We start from the raw sequence: 17,210 nt of genomic DNA, 5'->3' as shown, positions 1-17,210 counted from the left end.
TTAAAAATACAATTTAATTCTTAATAACGTTACTTCTAGTATGGAAAAACAATCTGTTTCTGCTTACCATGTCTAACGGTTGTGTTTTCTAGTAGTCCTGTCTGAAGCTGTAGTTCAGCTTCTCCAAGTATCTTCAGAACTGAATCTGTAGGGCTTCTCCCCCAGACTTTTCTTGGAGACCCACCAGGATCTAATTTGATAACCTCTCCCACTGTATGTTCTATAAGAAAAGACACAAAAAAACAAATCTCACTGATAGAACATAACACTATTACTGTTTTATAAGGCAGATTTAAGATCTATCCAACTGCACACATCAAAGGGAAAAAAGGTTGTATCACAAGGAACGTAAGCTGATACTTTAAAAGACTTTCAGAGAATGAATGATGAACAGAAAGAATGGATGATGAGTGGTATTACTAACAGTAGTAATAAAACTATAGATCTACTAAAATACTTTTAAAATACTTAAGGGGGGCAGGATCAAGATGGCAGAATGGGAAGATCAAGAACTCATCTCCTCTTAGGGACACACCAAAATCTATAACTACATGTAGAACAACTATCTCTGAGAATGAACTGAAGACTAGCTGAACAGATCACAAAGAACTAAAAATACAAAGAAAGAGACAATTGAGATGGGCAGAGGGGTGGAGATGCAATTTAGTCAGGACTCGCATCCCTGGCATGGTGACCCACAGTGAGTGATATCACAGCTGCAGAGGCCCTCCCTGGGGACTAAGGGGTCTGAGTTCCACATGAGGTTCCAGACCCCAGGGGATCTGTACCAGAAAGACAAGCACCCATAATGTATGGCTTTGAAAACCAAGGCGGCTTGCTTATGTTTGGGAGAGCTAGAGAGCAGCAGGAAACTGCAACTCCACTCTTAAAGGGAGTATGCACAATGCCACTGACTCTAAGTCCCAGGACAGTGTAGCAGTTTGAAAACTCCCTGAAGGAAATCCACTAACTTCAGATATGTGCCCAAAGGGCAGGGCTCTTTTGGAAAGTTTTCCAGGGATGAAAGTGCTGGGGTATAGTTTTTCTTATCCTCTTTCTACCTAGCTGACCCAGCTCCGGTGGGTGCCATTTCTGACACTTTCCACCTACTGTGCTAGCACCACTAGCTCCACCCTGGCATTCCCCTGGGGACTTGCCCTACCCAACATGCCCACCCGGGCCCAGAGTCCCTACCTTAGTATACCCTGCAAGCAGCATAGGTTGGTCAGGAGCCCTTTCCAAGCAATTCTCTGTTCCACCACTCCTGGAGGGGACCCTCAGCCAGCACCAGAGCCCTTCCTAAGTTAACCTGGTTGGGGGGGGGGGGCTAGTCCCAAATACTAAAACACCTACAAAAGTTGCAGCCAGCTATCACAACAAGCCACACTGAGGGCCAGCCTCATTCAACAGTACACCTGTAGTAGTGAAAGTCAGACCTCACAGGCAGCTGTGTACACCAGCAAGTCTGCAAAATGTTGACCCAGCCACAACAGGACGGTTCAGGCAGCCCACTCATGAGAACCTGGCTTAGGTGACTAGTAGGCCCCTTCGGCATAAAGCCACTCCTTCAAGACTTGAAGACATAACTGATCTACCTAATACACAGAAACACAGTGAGGCAAAATGAGAAGACAGAGAAATATGTTCCAAGTAAAAGAATAAGACAAAACCTTAGAAAAAGAACTAAACAAAATGGAGAAAAGCAGTCCACCAGATAAAGAGTCCAAAGTAGTAATGGTCATAAAGATGCTTACTAAACTCAGAAGAAGAGAACAGAATGAGAACTTCAACAAAGAGATAGAACATATAAAACAATAACCAATCAGAGCTAAAGAATACAATAACTGATATGAAAAATACACTAGAGGGAATCAACAGCAGATCAGATGATGCAAAAGAAAGAATCAATAATCTGGAAGGCAGGGTAGTGGAAATTACTCACTCAAAACAATAATCAGAAAAAAGAAGTTTTAAAAATGAGAATAGTTTAAGGGACCTTTGGGACAACATTAAGTGTACTAACATTAGCATTATACGGTCAAAGAAGGAAAAGAGAGAAAGGGATAGAAAACTTATTTGAAGAAACAACGGCTGAAAATATCCTAACCTGGCAAAGATAGTATACATCTAAGTCCAGTAAGCACAGAGTCCCAAATAAGATGAACTCAAAGAGACCCACACCAAAACATTACAATCAAAGTATCAGCAGTTAAAGATAGAGAGTCTTGGGGTGCCTGGGTGGCTTAGCCAGTTGAGTGTCTGACTCTTGATTTCGGCTCAGGTCATGACCTCACAGTTCACGGGATTGAGCCCTGCATCAGCCTCTGGGCTGCTTGGGGTTCTCTCTCTGCCCCTCCGCTGCTTGCACTTACTCTGTCTTCAAAATAAATAACTAAAACAAAAGAAAAAGAAAAAAGAAAAAGAAAAATAAATAAAACAAAAGAAAAAGAAAAAAGAGTCTTAAAAGCAGCAAGAGAAAAACAACTAGTTACTTACAAGGAACCCCCAAAACCTATCAGCTTTCAGCAGAACGTTGACAGGCCAGAAGGGTGTGGCATGATGTATTCCAAGTAATGAAAGGAAAAAAAACAACAACTTATAAACAAGAATACTCTATCTGGCAAAGTTATCACTCAGAGTTGTTCCACCACTCCTGGAGGGCACCCTCAGCAAGCACCACAGCCCCTCCTAAGTTAACCGGCACTGGGGTGGGAGGGCTAGTCCCAAACACTAAAACACCTACAACAGTTGCAGCCAGATATCACAACAAGACACACTGAGGGCCAGGCATAACCAAGTTTCCCAGACAAGCAAAAACTAAAGGAGTTCATCAATACCAAACTGGCCCTCCAAGAAATGTTGAAAGGATTTCATTAAACAAAAAAAGAAAAGATCAAAACCAAAAATGAGAAAATTAAGAATGAAAAAATCTTACTGGTAAAAGTAAGCATAAAACCAAAGCTGTGGATCAACTGCCCTCACATCTAACATGATGAAAATATTACAAGATAACAAGATAAAAATATTAAAATCATCTAGGCCTACAATAATTAGTCAAGAGATACACAAAATAGTAAGATGTAAAACATGATATCAAAAACATAAAATGTTTGGGGGATGGTAAAAATGTAGTGCTTTTAGAAAGTGCTTGAACTTAGGGGGCGCCTGGGTGGCTCAGTCGGTTGGGTACCTGACTTCGGCTCAGGTCATGACCTCACAGCTCATGAGTTCAAGCCTCGCATTGGGCTCTGTGCTGACAGTTCGGAGCTCAGAGCCTGCTTTGGATCCTGTGTCTCCCTCTTTCTCTGCCCCTGCCCCACTCGCATTCTGTCTCAGTCTCTCTCAAAAATAAATAAACATTAAAAAATTTTTTTTTAAATAAAAAGAAAGTGCTTGAACTTAAATGGCCTTCAACTTAAAACAGACCACTAGATACATAGGATGTTATATGTGAACCTTATGGTAACCACATACCAAATACCTTTATTTACATGTATAAGTGAAGGTTTATGTAAATAAACTAAATGCTTCAATCAAAAGACATAGGGTCCCTGAATAGATTTTATTTTTTTTATTATTTTTTTTTTTAATATATGAAATTTATTGTCAAATTGGTTTCCATACAACACCCAGTGCTCATTCCAAAAGGTGCCCTCCTCAATACCCATCACCCACCCTCCCCTCCCTCCCACCCCCCATCAACCCTCAGTTTGTTCTCAGTTTTTAACTCTGAATAGATTTTTTTAAAAAAGGCCATATATATGTTGCCTACAAGAGACTCACTTCAGATCTAAAGACACACACAGACTAAAAGTGAAGGGTTAGAATAAGCTATTCTATGCAAATGGAAACATAAAGAAAGTTGAGGTAGCAATACTTACAGCAGGAGAAATATATTTAAGTTTATTTATTTTTGAGACAGAGAGAGACAGAGCATGAATGGGGGAGGGGCAGAGAGCGAGGGAAACACAGAATCGGAAGCAGGCTCCAGGCTCTGAGCTGTCAGCACAGAGCCCAATGTGGGGCCCGTACTCAAAGATTGCAAGATCATGACCTGAGCCGAAGTCAGACACTCAACCAACTGAGCCACCCAGGTGTCCCAGAAAAAATAGATTTTAAAAGAAAGACTGTAACAAGAGACAATGAAGGGCACTACACAATGAATACATACATCAAACAAGAGGACAGAACATCTATAAATATCAATGCATCCAACATAGGGGCACCTAAATACATAAAGCAAATATTAACAAACATAAAGAGAGAAACTGATGGTAATACAATAATAGTAGAGGACTTTAATATTTCATTTACATTGATGAATAGATCATGATGGATTTAACAGGTATATACAAAACATTACACCCAAAAATAGCAGAATAGACATTCTTTTCAAGTGTACGTGGGACATTCGCCATGACAGATTACATATTAAGTCACAAAACAAATCTCAATTAATTTAAGAAAACTGAGATATCAAGCATCTTTTACAAAACACAACAAAAGAGTATGAAACTAAAACTGAAGAAAACTGTAAAACACAAATATGTGAAGGCTAACAAAACCAATGGGTCAAAGAAGAAATCAAAGAGGAAATCAAAAAATACCTTGAGACAAAAGAAAATAAAAATACAATGCTCCAAAATCTATGGGATACAGCAAAGACAATTCTAAGAAGGAAGTTTATAGTGATGCAAGCCCATCTCAAGAAACAAGAAAAATCTCACATAAACAATCTAATCCTACACCTAAAGGAGCTACTAAGAACAAACAAAGCCCAAAATTAATATTATGCATCCTTATGTTCACTGGAGCATTATTTGTAATAGCCAAGATATGGAGGAAACCTAAGTGTCCACCAATAGATGAATGGGTAAAGAGGATGTGGTATACATTTGACCCTTGAACAACACAGGTTTGAACAGCCTTGGGTCCACTTATGTGTTGATTTTTTTTTTCAATAAATGCAGTATAGTACTGTAGGTATGTTTTCCATTCTTTATGATTTTTCAAATAACATTGTCTTTTCTCTAGCTTACTTTACTGTAAGAATTCATTACCTAAAACATATAAACACAAAATATGTGTTAATCAACTACTTATGCTATTGGTAAGGCTTCCAGTCAACAGTAGGCTATTAGCAGTTAAATGTCTGGGGAATCAAAAGTAATATGCAGATTTCAGACCACACAGGGGTGGTCAGGGCCCCTAACACCTGAATTGTTCAGGATCAACTATATATATATATATATATATATATATATATATATACACACACACACACACACACACACACACACACACACACACACACACAAAGGAAATTACTCAGCCACAAAAAAAGAATGAAATCTTGCCATTTCCAACAACATGGATGCACACAGAGGGTATTATGCTAAATGAAGTAAGTCAGAGAAAGAAAAACAAATACTGTATGACTTCATTTATATGTGGAATCCAAAAAACTAAACAAATGAATAAAGCAAAACAGAAACAGGCTCATGGATACAGAGAATAATCTGCTGGTTGCTAGAGTGGAGGGAGTAGGGAAGATAGGGAAAATAGGGGAAGGGGATTGAAAGGTACAAACTTTTGGTTATAAAATAAATAAAACAAGGGGATACAATGGATAGCAAAGAAAATACAGTCAATTATATGTAACAACTTTTTATGGTGACAGATGGTAAGCTAGATAGATCTTGGTGGTTACTTCATAATTTATATAAATTTGAATCACCATGCTGCACACCTGAAAGTAATATATTTCATGTCAACTATGTTTCAATAAAAAAAAGTAAATAAAATAGTTACAAATTAAACTCTATAGTTTGAAGGAAAATAAAAACAGAGGGGCACCTGGGTGGCTCAGTTGGTTAAGCATCCAACTTCAGCTCAGGTCATGATCTGATGGTTCATAGGTTTGAACCCCCCTTCAGGCTCTGTGCTGACAGCTCAGAGCCTAGAGCCTGCTTCAGATTCTGTCTCCCTCTCTCTCTGCTCCTCCCCTGCTTGTACTCTGTCTCTCTCTCTCTCAAAAATAAATAAACATTAAAAATTTTTTAAATAAAATTTAGCAGAGAAAAAAAATGGGAAATTAGCTATTGATGTTTGATTCTTAGAAGCCTTTTGTAAGAATGCTCAAAGCATTAATAGACAAGATGCAATCTCACATATTACAGTATATATAATTCATTTAAATTTTAATGGTAACCAAATACAAAGTGTTGATACAAATTTGTATGTACTAGTTCCTTGAAAGAATCTACAAATTAGCAGGTAATAATCAGTTTTAGAAAGCAAAAATGATTCCCAGTAGGGAACTAACTTTTAAAAGGATAGTTATAAAGTAGAAAACCCATAAATAGGCCCATTACCTACAGCCATGTGCTATTTGACAGAGGTGCCAAAACAATATGGAGAAAGTAATAAACAAAATTGGACAAACGAAATGTCCACATGAAACAATATGAACTTTGTTCCCTTTGATGCAGGAAGGGAAAACCAGGTGGAGTTGATGGTCTGAGCTGAGGTAACAGAATTGTAAGTCTAGGAGGCAAAAGTGGCTCATGTTGGAAGGATAGAGTACTAAGGAATAGAAAGCTACACAAAGAGAACACAGAACTATAAAGAGCTCCCTGGAATTAGCACACACATGGTAAATTACTGTAGTCGAGGGAAAAGATCATCCAAATGGAGTATAGGGAATAATACTTGCAGTTCAAACAGGGTCAAAAATAGTCCCTCTTCCCACCAGTCAGAAAAAAATGTCTTCTTAATTCACAAGTCATCAGGTAGATTATTCAGAAAGGTTTCAGACTCAGTAAAAGGAGATAGATTAGCTATAGATATTGCTCTAGTTCTACCTAATAAAGATTAAAACCACAACCTAAAACGGTCAATCTATTTATACATAACTGAACTGTATCCCAGAACAAAAGTCAAGAATATTTATAGGAATATAAAAATATACAGCCACCCATCTAGGTAAAATTCATGCTTTAGCTACCAAACAAAAAATGACCAAGCCATGCACAGAAGCAAAAGAATTCAACCTTTAATAAAGAGGAAAAAATTTCAACCAATTAATATCAACCTAAAAATTATAGATGACCTAATCAGTAGAGAGGATGTTTATAATTTTCATAAATAAATTCTGTATGTTCATTAAACTACAGAGACAAATGATAAAAACTAGAGAAAAAGAAAACATTAACAAGTTCCATATGAACTTCTAGAAAAGACAAAAAAACACTAGAAAAAATAATGGCCAAAATTATCCAAATTTGATGAAAATCACTCACAAATCCAAGAAGCTCAACAAAACCCAAGCAAAAGAAACATGAAGAAAATGACATCAAGGCACATAATTATCAAATTTACTAAAACCAAGGCTTAGGGAAAAAAACTAAAAACACCAAGGAGAAAAAAGACATATTACATACAGAGGAATAACAAGGATGATAGAAGATTCTCATCACAAGAAATGCAAACTGGATGACACTGGAGCAAAATCATGAAGTACTAAAAGAAAAAAAATATCAAGGTAGAATTCTATCCCACCAAAAAAATCTTTGCAAAAGAAAGGCAAAATAAACACTTTTACAGACATACAAGAGCTGAAAGAACTCATCATCACCAGCAGGACTACATAACAAGAAAGGTTAAAGTCCTTCAGGCAGAAGAAAAATGGTAACACATGGAAATCTCATTTATACAAATATTATGAAGACTGTTGGAAACAGTAACTACATGGGTAGATACAAAAGACTGTTTCTATTATTATTTAAAATTCCTTCAAGGATAAATGACCATAATGTATTGTGGGGTTTATCACATAAGGTAAACAAACAAAGACACAGCATAAAGACTGGGAGGAAACAAATCTAAGTATACTGTTGGAAGGTTCTTATGCTATATGAGAAATGTAATCAATCTCTGGAAGATAGACTGTAACTTAAAGATGTGTGCTATAATGTCTAAAGCAAACACTAAAATAACAGTAAACTGAACAATAATAGAGATAAAATGAAATCATAAAAATACTCAATCCAAAAGAAAAACAAAAGGGCAAAGGAAACAAAGAATGGATAAGACAAACAAAAAAACAAATGGCAAAATGTGATTTTTAGATCCAACCATCTTAACATCCACATTGAGTATAAATGGTCTGAACAACCGAGTTAAAGATTTTAAGAATGGATTTAAAAAGCAAACCTAACAACATGCTGGCTGCAAGAAACCTACTTTAGATATATAGACACAAAAAGACTAAAAGGGGAAGGGGGGACTGGATAAAGATATACCAGCTAACATTGAGTAAAAAAAAGTAAAAGTGACTTTATTAATAACAAAGTAAATTAAAAAAAAATAATTTTCTAAAAACTGAACTATTGATAATCACAATGCAGATTAATCTCAAAAAGCATTATGCTGAATTTAACAAGCTAAACACAAAAGAATACAAACCGTTACAGTGTGTAAATGAAACTCTAGAATAGAGAAAGTTAGGGGCGCCTCAGTGGCTTAGTTGGTTGAGTGTCTGATTTTGGTTCAGGTCATGAACTCACATTTTATGGGTTCAAGCGCTGCATCAGGCTCTGTGCTGACAGCTCAGAGCCTGGAGCCTGCTTCAGATTCTGTGTCTCCCTCTGTCTCTGCCCCTCCCCTGCTAACACTCTGTCTCTCTCTTTCTCAAAAAAAAAAAAATAAATAAAAATAATAATAATAATAATTATATATATATATATATAATAAAGAATATATATATTTAGAATAAAGAAAATTAATCTAAGAAAAAATTCAGAAAAATTCTCCTCTGGGACTTCTGCTAGAAGCAGAAACTGACCAGGAAGAGGTATGAAACTTTTTGTTTGGGAAGATGGTGATGTTCTAGAGGTTTGGGTTACATAGATATAGGCTTGTGTTAAAACTCAGCAAATGTTCATTTAAAATATTTGCATTTCACTGTATTTAAATTTAACATTAAAAAGAAACAAACTTCTAAAAAAAATATTGAACTCTGTTTAATGATATGTATGTTATGAAGTACTTAGGACAAAGTGTACCAATATCTGCAATGAACTTTAAATTGCATCAAAAAATAGGGGTGCCTGGGTGGCTCAGTCAGTTAAGCATCCGATTCCTTCTGGCTCAGGTCATGATCTCATGGTTGTGAGATTGAGCCTTACAGCGGGTTCCACATGGAGCCTGCTTAAGATTCTCTACCACTGCTGATGGCAATGCAAACTGGTATAGTCACTCTGGAAAACAATATGGAATTTCCTCAAAAAATTACAAATAGAACTGCTCTACAACCCAGCAATAGCACTACTACTTTATCCAAAGGATACAAAAGTGCTGATTTGAAGGGGCACATGCCCCCCAATGTTTATAGCAGCACTATCAACAAGAACCAAATTATGGAAAGAGCCCAAATGTCCATCGACTGATGAACAGGTAAAGAAGATATAGTATGTATGTATGTATGTATGTATGTATGTATGTATATATGTGTCTACACACACACACACACACACACACACACAACGCTCACCCACACACATGCACATATGAAGGAGCTCAGAGGGATAAACAATAAACTGTATCTGTGGTTACCTGGTAACAGGGATGGAAATGGAGTATATGTTGAGGTGAAGAATAATTTTATACACTGTTTATACTATGTAAAAACTTACCACATTAAATACTTTGCCTACTCAAGTTAAACATGATTTTTGAACTCATGAGACAAAGTATTATTTATGTTACAGTATTCTCAATCTCATGCTATTTTCCATATAAAAGTGCTTTTAATAAGGTAATAAGGTATCTCATATGTCCTCATATATTTTTCTGAGATAGGGCTATCTGATCATTCAAGATTACTCAATTGTTGTATGGTCTGCATATGACCTTTTTTCCTACTTTTTAAGAAAACATGGCAGAGATTTCTTTTATCGTGTATAAGACTTGCTTGCATTCCTCTACCTTTGCCTCTATCTCATCCTGTCATACTGGTGATAGTTTATTGCCTCAGAAGTGCTCTAAATTATTTATAGCCTCATCACCTGAGAGATCTCACAACATCAGTTGTGTTTAACATCATATATATGTAATTAATGACCACTCTTCATTCATAAAGTCTGTGCTACATGATAGGAAACATAAAACATGCAATACAAGTCAGACAAACTTATTTTAAAAGTTTATATTACAAAAAGGAACATAGGTAAAATATATTAAACAAATGAAGAAGATAATTACAGCATGTAATTATTTCCTTAAAAATAATAATATTCTATGATTTAGAAAATAATCTTAGAAGAGGTCTACTTTTAATAGAGTGCTGAAAATTGAACAAATGGGATAGAGAGAGTGGACAATAATCCAGTACATCAAATGCTGCAGGTACATAAAATAAGGATAGCTAACTACCAACATGAGCATCTTTGGAAACACTTAGAAGGGTTTTGATGCATGCAGTAGAGAGGGAAAGTTCAGGGAGAATGGAAAAAAAGGAACTGGAGTTGTAAAAAGGCAATGCTTTGAGGAGCTCTGCTATAAAGAGGACTTCAGAAATGGGGTGAAAGTTGAACAACAGGGACAGAAAAAAAAAAAGAAAAAGAAAGAGGCAGTCACGCAAAGAACTTAGAAGAGAGACAAGGGGAAGAGGATTGTGAAAAAGAAAGAGTTTGGCGTGTTTTAAGAAGTGAAAAGTAAGAAGTGAGTATAGGTAGAAAAAAAATGGACAGAGTGAGGATACAGAGGGAACCACAGGAGAGCCTTATAAATTATGAAAAGGGCTTCAGATTTTTATTCTAAGTGCAACAAAATCAATTAGATTTAAAAATTTTGCCCTTCTAATTAGCATAATTTTCAGGTCTCTAAGGTTACCGTGATTCTATATCCCAAGTAATAACACTTTACATCTTTCTTCTCCTTTACAGCTCAGCTTCCTTAAAAGGTTGTAAACTCTCCCCCTCCCTCTCTCTCTCTGTTATACTTCCTCACCTTCCACTCATTTCTTAACTCCTGGATTCTATTGCTGTCCCTAACACTCTAATGACACTACTTTTATCAAGATCACAATGCCTCTTTCCAGACAAATCCAGGGTAAATTTTTTAGCCCTAAACTTATCATTTCTCTTCCTGAAGTACTCTTCTTCCTTTTAAACCCATCAACTTTCCTAACTCTGATTGTTTCTCATTTTCTTTTCAAAGTTCTCCTTTCTCTGACAAACTCTTAGAAGAGTTTCACAGGAAGCCCTTACAAGTCTGTCCCCTAGTATCTCTTAAATATGCCCTCTTCTCTTTATTACCTTTCAGTAACTTAGTTATGTTCATCAATGATTTTTGCCTAGACCTCTAAAAAATGGTCTGAAGGACTTCCACTTCTGAGTGAGATGGACTAAGGTAACTAGTTATGCTATTGCCTAAATATCCAAACCAATTGGACAAAATACACAACAGATTTAAGACACTGGACAAAATGTAATAAAGAACACAGACCACTGAGTAAAAAGAAACAAACAAGGTGGTCCCTATGAGTATGCAAGCTTGCTGCCTTCAGAGTTTCTAAACTGCAGGTCAGAAAGGGGAACCCAGACAAGAGGCTACCTCAAGTTTGGAAGACAGGAATGAGATTTTTGGAAGACCAAGGAAAGTAGAAAGAGGATTATAGAGGTTTATGAGGGTAGCCCTTACGTATCAGCAGAGCTGTGAGACAAGCAAATATGTGAGAAAACCACCCAAGGTAGGAATAGAACCACCCAAAAAGATTATAGAGAAAATAGGACATGAAATATTCCCTGTTTCCAGAAGCCAGATTGGAAAATGTCATAATTCATGGTGCACTGGGTACACAGAAGGGTTTTATCTCTGTAGAGGAAAAGAAATTAGCACTAGACTAACCATGGCTCTGATTTCACCTAGCAAATCTCAAAAACAAGACATGAATGGATAAAACTGAGCCCACCTAACTTAACTACCTTCAGAACAAAGCTCCAGAATAATTATAGAAACACAAAAATATCTATCACTCAACAAGCAATATTCACAATGTCTGGTCTCCAATCAAAAAATGCCTATGATGCAAAGAAGAAGAATATGACCCATAACAAGGGGAAAAATAGATCAGCCAGAACTGAGAGAGATACTAGAATTAGCAAACAAGGACATTAATAAAGTTTTTACAACTGTACTCCATATGGCCAAAAAGATAAGTAGAGATATGGTAGATAAAAAAAACAAAATGTGAACCTCTAGAGATGAAAACTACATTATTTGAGATGAAAAATATATTGGATGGAATTAATAGCTTAGGCAATGCAGAAAAGAAAAATAAGTGAGTCTGAAGATAGAATAATAGAAACTATCTAGAACAAAACACACCGAAAAAAGAATCTAAAAAATGAAAAAGAGCATCACTGAGCTATAAGACTGACAGCTTTGAGCTGCTTAATAAACACGAAATTATAGTACCCAAAGGAGGGGAGAGGAGGCCCAAAAAAACATTTGAAGAAATAATAACAAAGAAACTTCCAATTTGATGAAAACTATATATCAATAGACCAAAGAGCTCAATGAACCCCAGGGAAAAGAACAAGAAGAAAGTACAATAAGGCTCTTCACAAATTGCTCTAAATCAATAATAATGATAAATCTTAAAAGCAGTCAGAGAAAAACGCTGTGCTATGCAGAAGGAACTAAGGATCAGATTTCTTGTCAGAAATAATGCAAGTGAGAAGACAATGGTGCAACATCTTTAAAGCACTGGAAGACAATACTGCCAATCTAGAACTCTATACTTGGAGAAAATACCTTTTAAAAATCCAGGTGAAATACTTTTCAGTGTACAAAAGTTGAAATAATCTATCACCTGCATCACAAGAAATGTTAAAAGAAATCCTTTCAAACAAAGAAGTTAAGAACATCAGAAATGGTAACTACATAGATAAATACAAAAAGACTTTCTTTCTTTAAAAGGTATTTAAATCTCTTTAAAGGATAATTAAATGAGTTCAGTTCCTGGGAAGATGGAGTAAGCACATATTACCCTGTGTCTCCTACTGAATACAGCTATGAAAACCAGAACAAAAGATATGAAGTGGCTATTTGAGAACTCTTAGAAAGAATAGCAGATGGATTACGGAAGGAGACATTCCCCTGTCAGGATTCAGCATGTCAGATATCCATAAATGGCACCGGGTTTGAGAGAGAGTTCTAGGACAGGCCTTCCACTTCCAGCTCGAGGAATGGGGAAGGGAAATCCTACTACTTGGCGTGAGTAAATCCTTCAGTGCTTTTCTTTTCTTTCTTTACTTTGTCATCTCCTTTCTCCTCCCCAAAAACCCCATGGTGACAAGAGCAGTAGTTGGTAATCAGAACACACAGAGGATCAAACTGAGGACGAGGAAGCTTCCTTTCTGTTTGGTAGAGATGTGGTACCTAGAAGATGCAGCTAAGTTCCCATTGCTATTTTTCTCTGTCTTCTAGCCACGTGGCTCTGAGTATACAATAGAACAAAGTAAGTAAAGCCTCCGTTTTCTGACCAGATAACCAAAGAGAGAAGCCCTGGGCAATGAGAAAATCCCAGGAAGATAATAAAGACAAAGGAACTCAAGAAAGCAACCCCATAAAGTTGTTTATTATCATCTGGGCTCACCTGCCATATGCACACCCATGGATTTGATCCTATTCAATACTGAATTTCCAAAACTTTGAAAATTGAATTAACAAAAAGATAACTGCCAAGGTCCCCAGCCCAGTCACTGGATGATACACATGCTAGTAGACCAAAACAGCATTGACAGGCTTTGAAAAATGAACTGATATTAGAACCACAGGCCACGGGAGGCAGATAGAAACTTGTGACCTAACTGGGTCAGCTGCCTGCTAAAGCAAAAATATGAACATTCTCCACAGGATTTAAATAAGGCCTAGAGTCTCATAAGGGAATATTCAAAATGTCCAGGACATATTTCAAAGTTACTCAGAAAAAGAAGAACCGGGAAAATTTTAACTCTCATGAAAGATGGCTAATGATTAATAATCAGCACAGCTATAACACAGATATTGGAATTATCTAACAAAGATTTTAAAAGTTATTATAAAAATGTTCCAGGAAATAATCATGATATGAATGTACTTTACGGCAATGAAAAAATAGCAAGTCTGAGAATAGAAATAGAAGGTTTAAAGAAAATTTTAATCAATTCAAATTTCAGTGTGCCTAAACAAAATTTTATTGGAAACAGCCATGCTAATACCTTTGCATATTGTCTCTTGCTGGGTTTACACAACAGTGACAGAATAGAGAAGTTGCAACAGAGCTCCTATGGCCTGCAAAGTCTAAAATATTCACTATCTGGCCATTTACAGAAAACATTTGCTAATCCCTGCTTCAAAAACTGTTCTCTGCATTCAGAATAAGTTCATAATGTTTGAGAGAGCCAATGTACAGTACCCTTCATGATTTTCCCTGCTTACTTCTTCCATGGCTTTTTACTTGCCACTCTTTGTCTTGACTTCTGAAAGTTAGTCATCCATGCTGAACTATACCAAGTTCCCTGAATTACACACCCTCTCTCACCTGGGTCCTGGCTATTCTATGCCTAAAATATTTGGTTCAGCTTTTGGTTTAGCTAACTACTTATCCCTCAGCTCATCCCTTTTTTCAGAAATCATTTCCTTGGCTTCCCCAAGATAGACTTATGTCCTGACACATTCTGACAGTAGCCAGGATTATTTATAGTATATTCCTTGTGAACTATAATTGCCTCTATATTTGTCTCCCTTTCCACTAGACCCTAAGCTCCTTAAGGGGAGGGACTATGTCTCAACCATTATAGTATTTTCATTGCTGAGGAGTGTACGGCATTTAATAAGACTCCATGAAGAACTACTGAATAAGTAAACAAAATAACAGACACCACAGGTTGGATTCTTTGAACTTTTCTCCAGTCTCTCTACCCTTCTCTTTGCTCTCTCTCTCTCTCTCTTAAAGATAAATAAGCATTAAAATTTTTTTAAAAAAATATTTAGTTGGTTGATAATCAGACTTGCCCTTTTAGTATGTAAGCTCCACAAGAGCACAGGTTTCTATTTATTATTGTATCTCCCTCTGGTGCATAGGACAATGCAAGAAAATGGTAGCTGCTCAATAATTATTGCTGAATAAATGAATCATTAAGTGAGATATTTTCAATACTCCTGGCTAAATACTTAAAGGACCTTTCTGAGAGTCTGTCAAAGGCTGCCATTTTGGTTCTCATCAAGAATTATTCCTGGTAAAAGATTAATATAACATAGTAGAAAGAGTTAAAGTAATACAATTTACATATGTATCATTAGTTCCTTCTCTCATACCATACACTTTTGTAATAAAGATCCTTGCTATTCTTTTTTTTTTTTTTTTAATGTTTATTTATTTTGAAGGTGAGAGAGAGACAGAGCATAAACAGGGGAGGGGCAGACAGAGAGGGAGACAGAGAATCCAAAGTGGGCTCCAGGCTCTGAGCTGTCAGCACAGAGCCCGACGTGGGGCTCAAACCCAGAAGCCATGAGATCATGACCTGAGCTGAAGTGAAATGCTCAACCAACTAAGCCACCCTGGCGCCCCCAAATCCTTGCTATTCGTAAGGTTGAATAGTTTTCTCCATTTTTCACATACAAAGAAATTTTCCAGCCTCTCTCAATCCCTCTAAGTGTTTGTTCTTTCAGAGTATTCAAGTTTACATGTGTGCTAAACCAAAACAGATTATTAAGATTTTATACATACTTTCAGTTGCAGAGAAGGATGTGTCCAATGTTAACTCATCCAGGGGAATCACAAGTTGCCCTCCCGCCTCCCATTTCTTGCGATCAGATGAAACCGATTTTTCCTTTTCGGGCTCTTTGGCATCTTCACTAACGACCACTTCACATGTATCAGAGTGACATTGCTTTCCTTTTTCATCTTCTTGAGCTTTAAGATTTTGATTTAATCTACGGAGTATTTCTCGCTTACTCTGAAACAGTTAAAATGTTATACTTTAATATGTATACAATTAAGTAAAATGACTGAGAAAGTTTGAAAATTGTACCTACTGAAATAGCATTGTTAGTCTTCTGCATGTCTTCTGAGGTTTCCTGGGTATCAGTTAAACTACTGTCCTATAAACACAGACAGTTACAGAGTAAGAAATAATGTTATTTTAAATGCCTACCTTAAAAACTTTCATATTTTTGTTACTTTTTGTTTTTTATTAAATTGTTCCTTGTGAATTTTTTATTCCTGTAAAATGTTAACACAGATTCCTTCATTATACTTAATAGCAGAAGGGCCAATTCTCAATTATTTGTCTTATTTTTAGATTACTGATCACATATTTAACTAAATCCTCTTCCTTTTTGGCATCTGATTTTTGGTAATTTTATGTCAATGGTAGAAATAAAAAGAAAATTAACTGATGTACTCTCTTAATTGGAGCTAGGGAGTTTAGTGGATAGAGTAACTCAGGATAGGCTGTATTATTTTGAAATTGTCTTCATGTTTCATGTACATATATTCCTGCTCAGCCATACTACTAAACATAATTGAGAACTGGTTTCTCTCAGTAAACAAAGAGAGTAACAGTAATGAGTTCTGAGTCCTTTATACCAACAATAATATAAATTCTGTCTTTGATTAGTATAATCATAGTGATCTAGACCAACTCGAATTTTTAAACACTCGCAAAGACGAAATTAGTAGTTATGAATGCTACGAAAGCAAAAATAATCTGAAAAATGCAGAGTAAGAAACAGCAGTTTTCAAAGTTTTAAGTAGCAATATTTACCAAGACAACACATAAAGAAAAACCATTTCATTACATAGATTACCTCAAATTTTGTAAGATTTGAGGAAAATACAAAAGAGTATAGTGGTCAGTTTTAAAGTAATACATGTAAATGAGACAAAGAGCATTTTACCCCATAAAGTAGTCAGGAATTAGCAGTTGCTATAACCAGAGAGATGAACAGCTACTTGAGATGTGAGACTGGGTACCAGGAAGGAAACCACACAGTGGTATCTAAAGTTGAAGTGAACAACGCAGCACACGCAAAGTCGTTATCAGAAAGAAAAAGAGACTAAACCTACTTAAAGAACAGTAATTTCTTACACGAAGTTCTTGAGAGTTACCAAGAAACTTATATTTTCCTACTCAGTCTTATTTTCAAGATAAACACAA

At 36.2% G+C, this 17,210-nt stretch overlaps 1 protein-coding gene across 8 annotated transcripts in view; it reads right to left on the bottom strand.

The window, feature by feature from the left end:
* NEK1 (NIMA related kinase 1) overlaps positions 1-17,210 on the bottom strand; it is a 225,673-nt gene that overhangs the window by 66,245 nt on the left and 142,218 nt on the right. For 7 of the 8 annotated variants that reach the window (XM_030312772.1, XM_030312764.1, XM_030312765.1 and 4 more), the window contains 3 exons: positions 16,087-16,152; positions 15,779-16,007; positions 68-220 (listed from right to left, as the gene is read on the bottom strand). In XM_030312772.1, the coding sequence (XP_030168632.1) occupies positions 68-220; positions 15,779-16,007; positions 16,087-16,152 (448 nt within the window). The remainder of the gene's footprint in view (positions 1-67; positions 221-15,778; positions 16,008-16,086; positions 16,153-17,210) is intronic. The other variant, XM_030312768.1, reaches the window with a different exon arrangement.

Source organism: Lynx canadensis, chromosome B1 (assembly GCF_007474595.2).
Source record: "Lynx canadensis isolate LIC74 chromosome B1, mLynCan4.pri.v2, whole genome shotgun sequence".
Lineage (NCBI taxonomy): Eukaryota > Metazoa > Chordata > Mammalia > Carnivora > Felidae > Lynx > Lynx canadensis.
The sequence above is the reverse complement of the archived record's forward strand: the minus strand, read 5'-3'. Positions and strand labels throughout refer to the sequence as shown.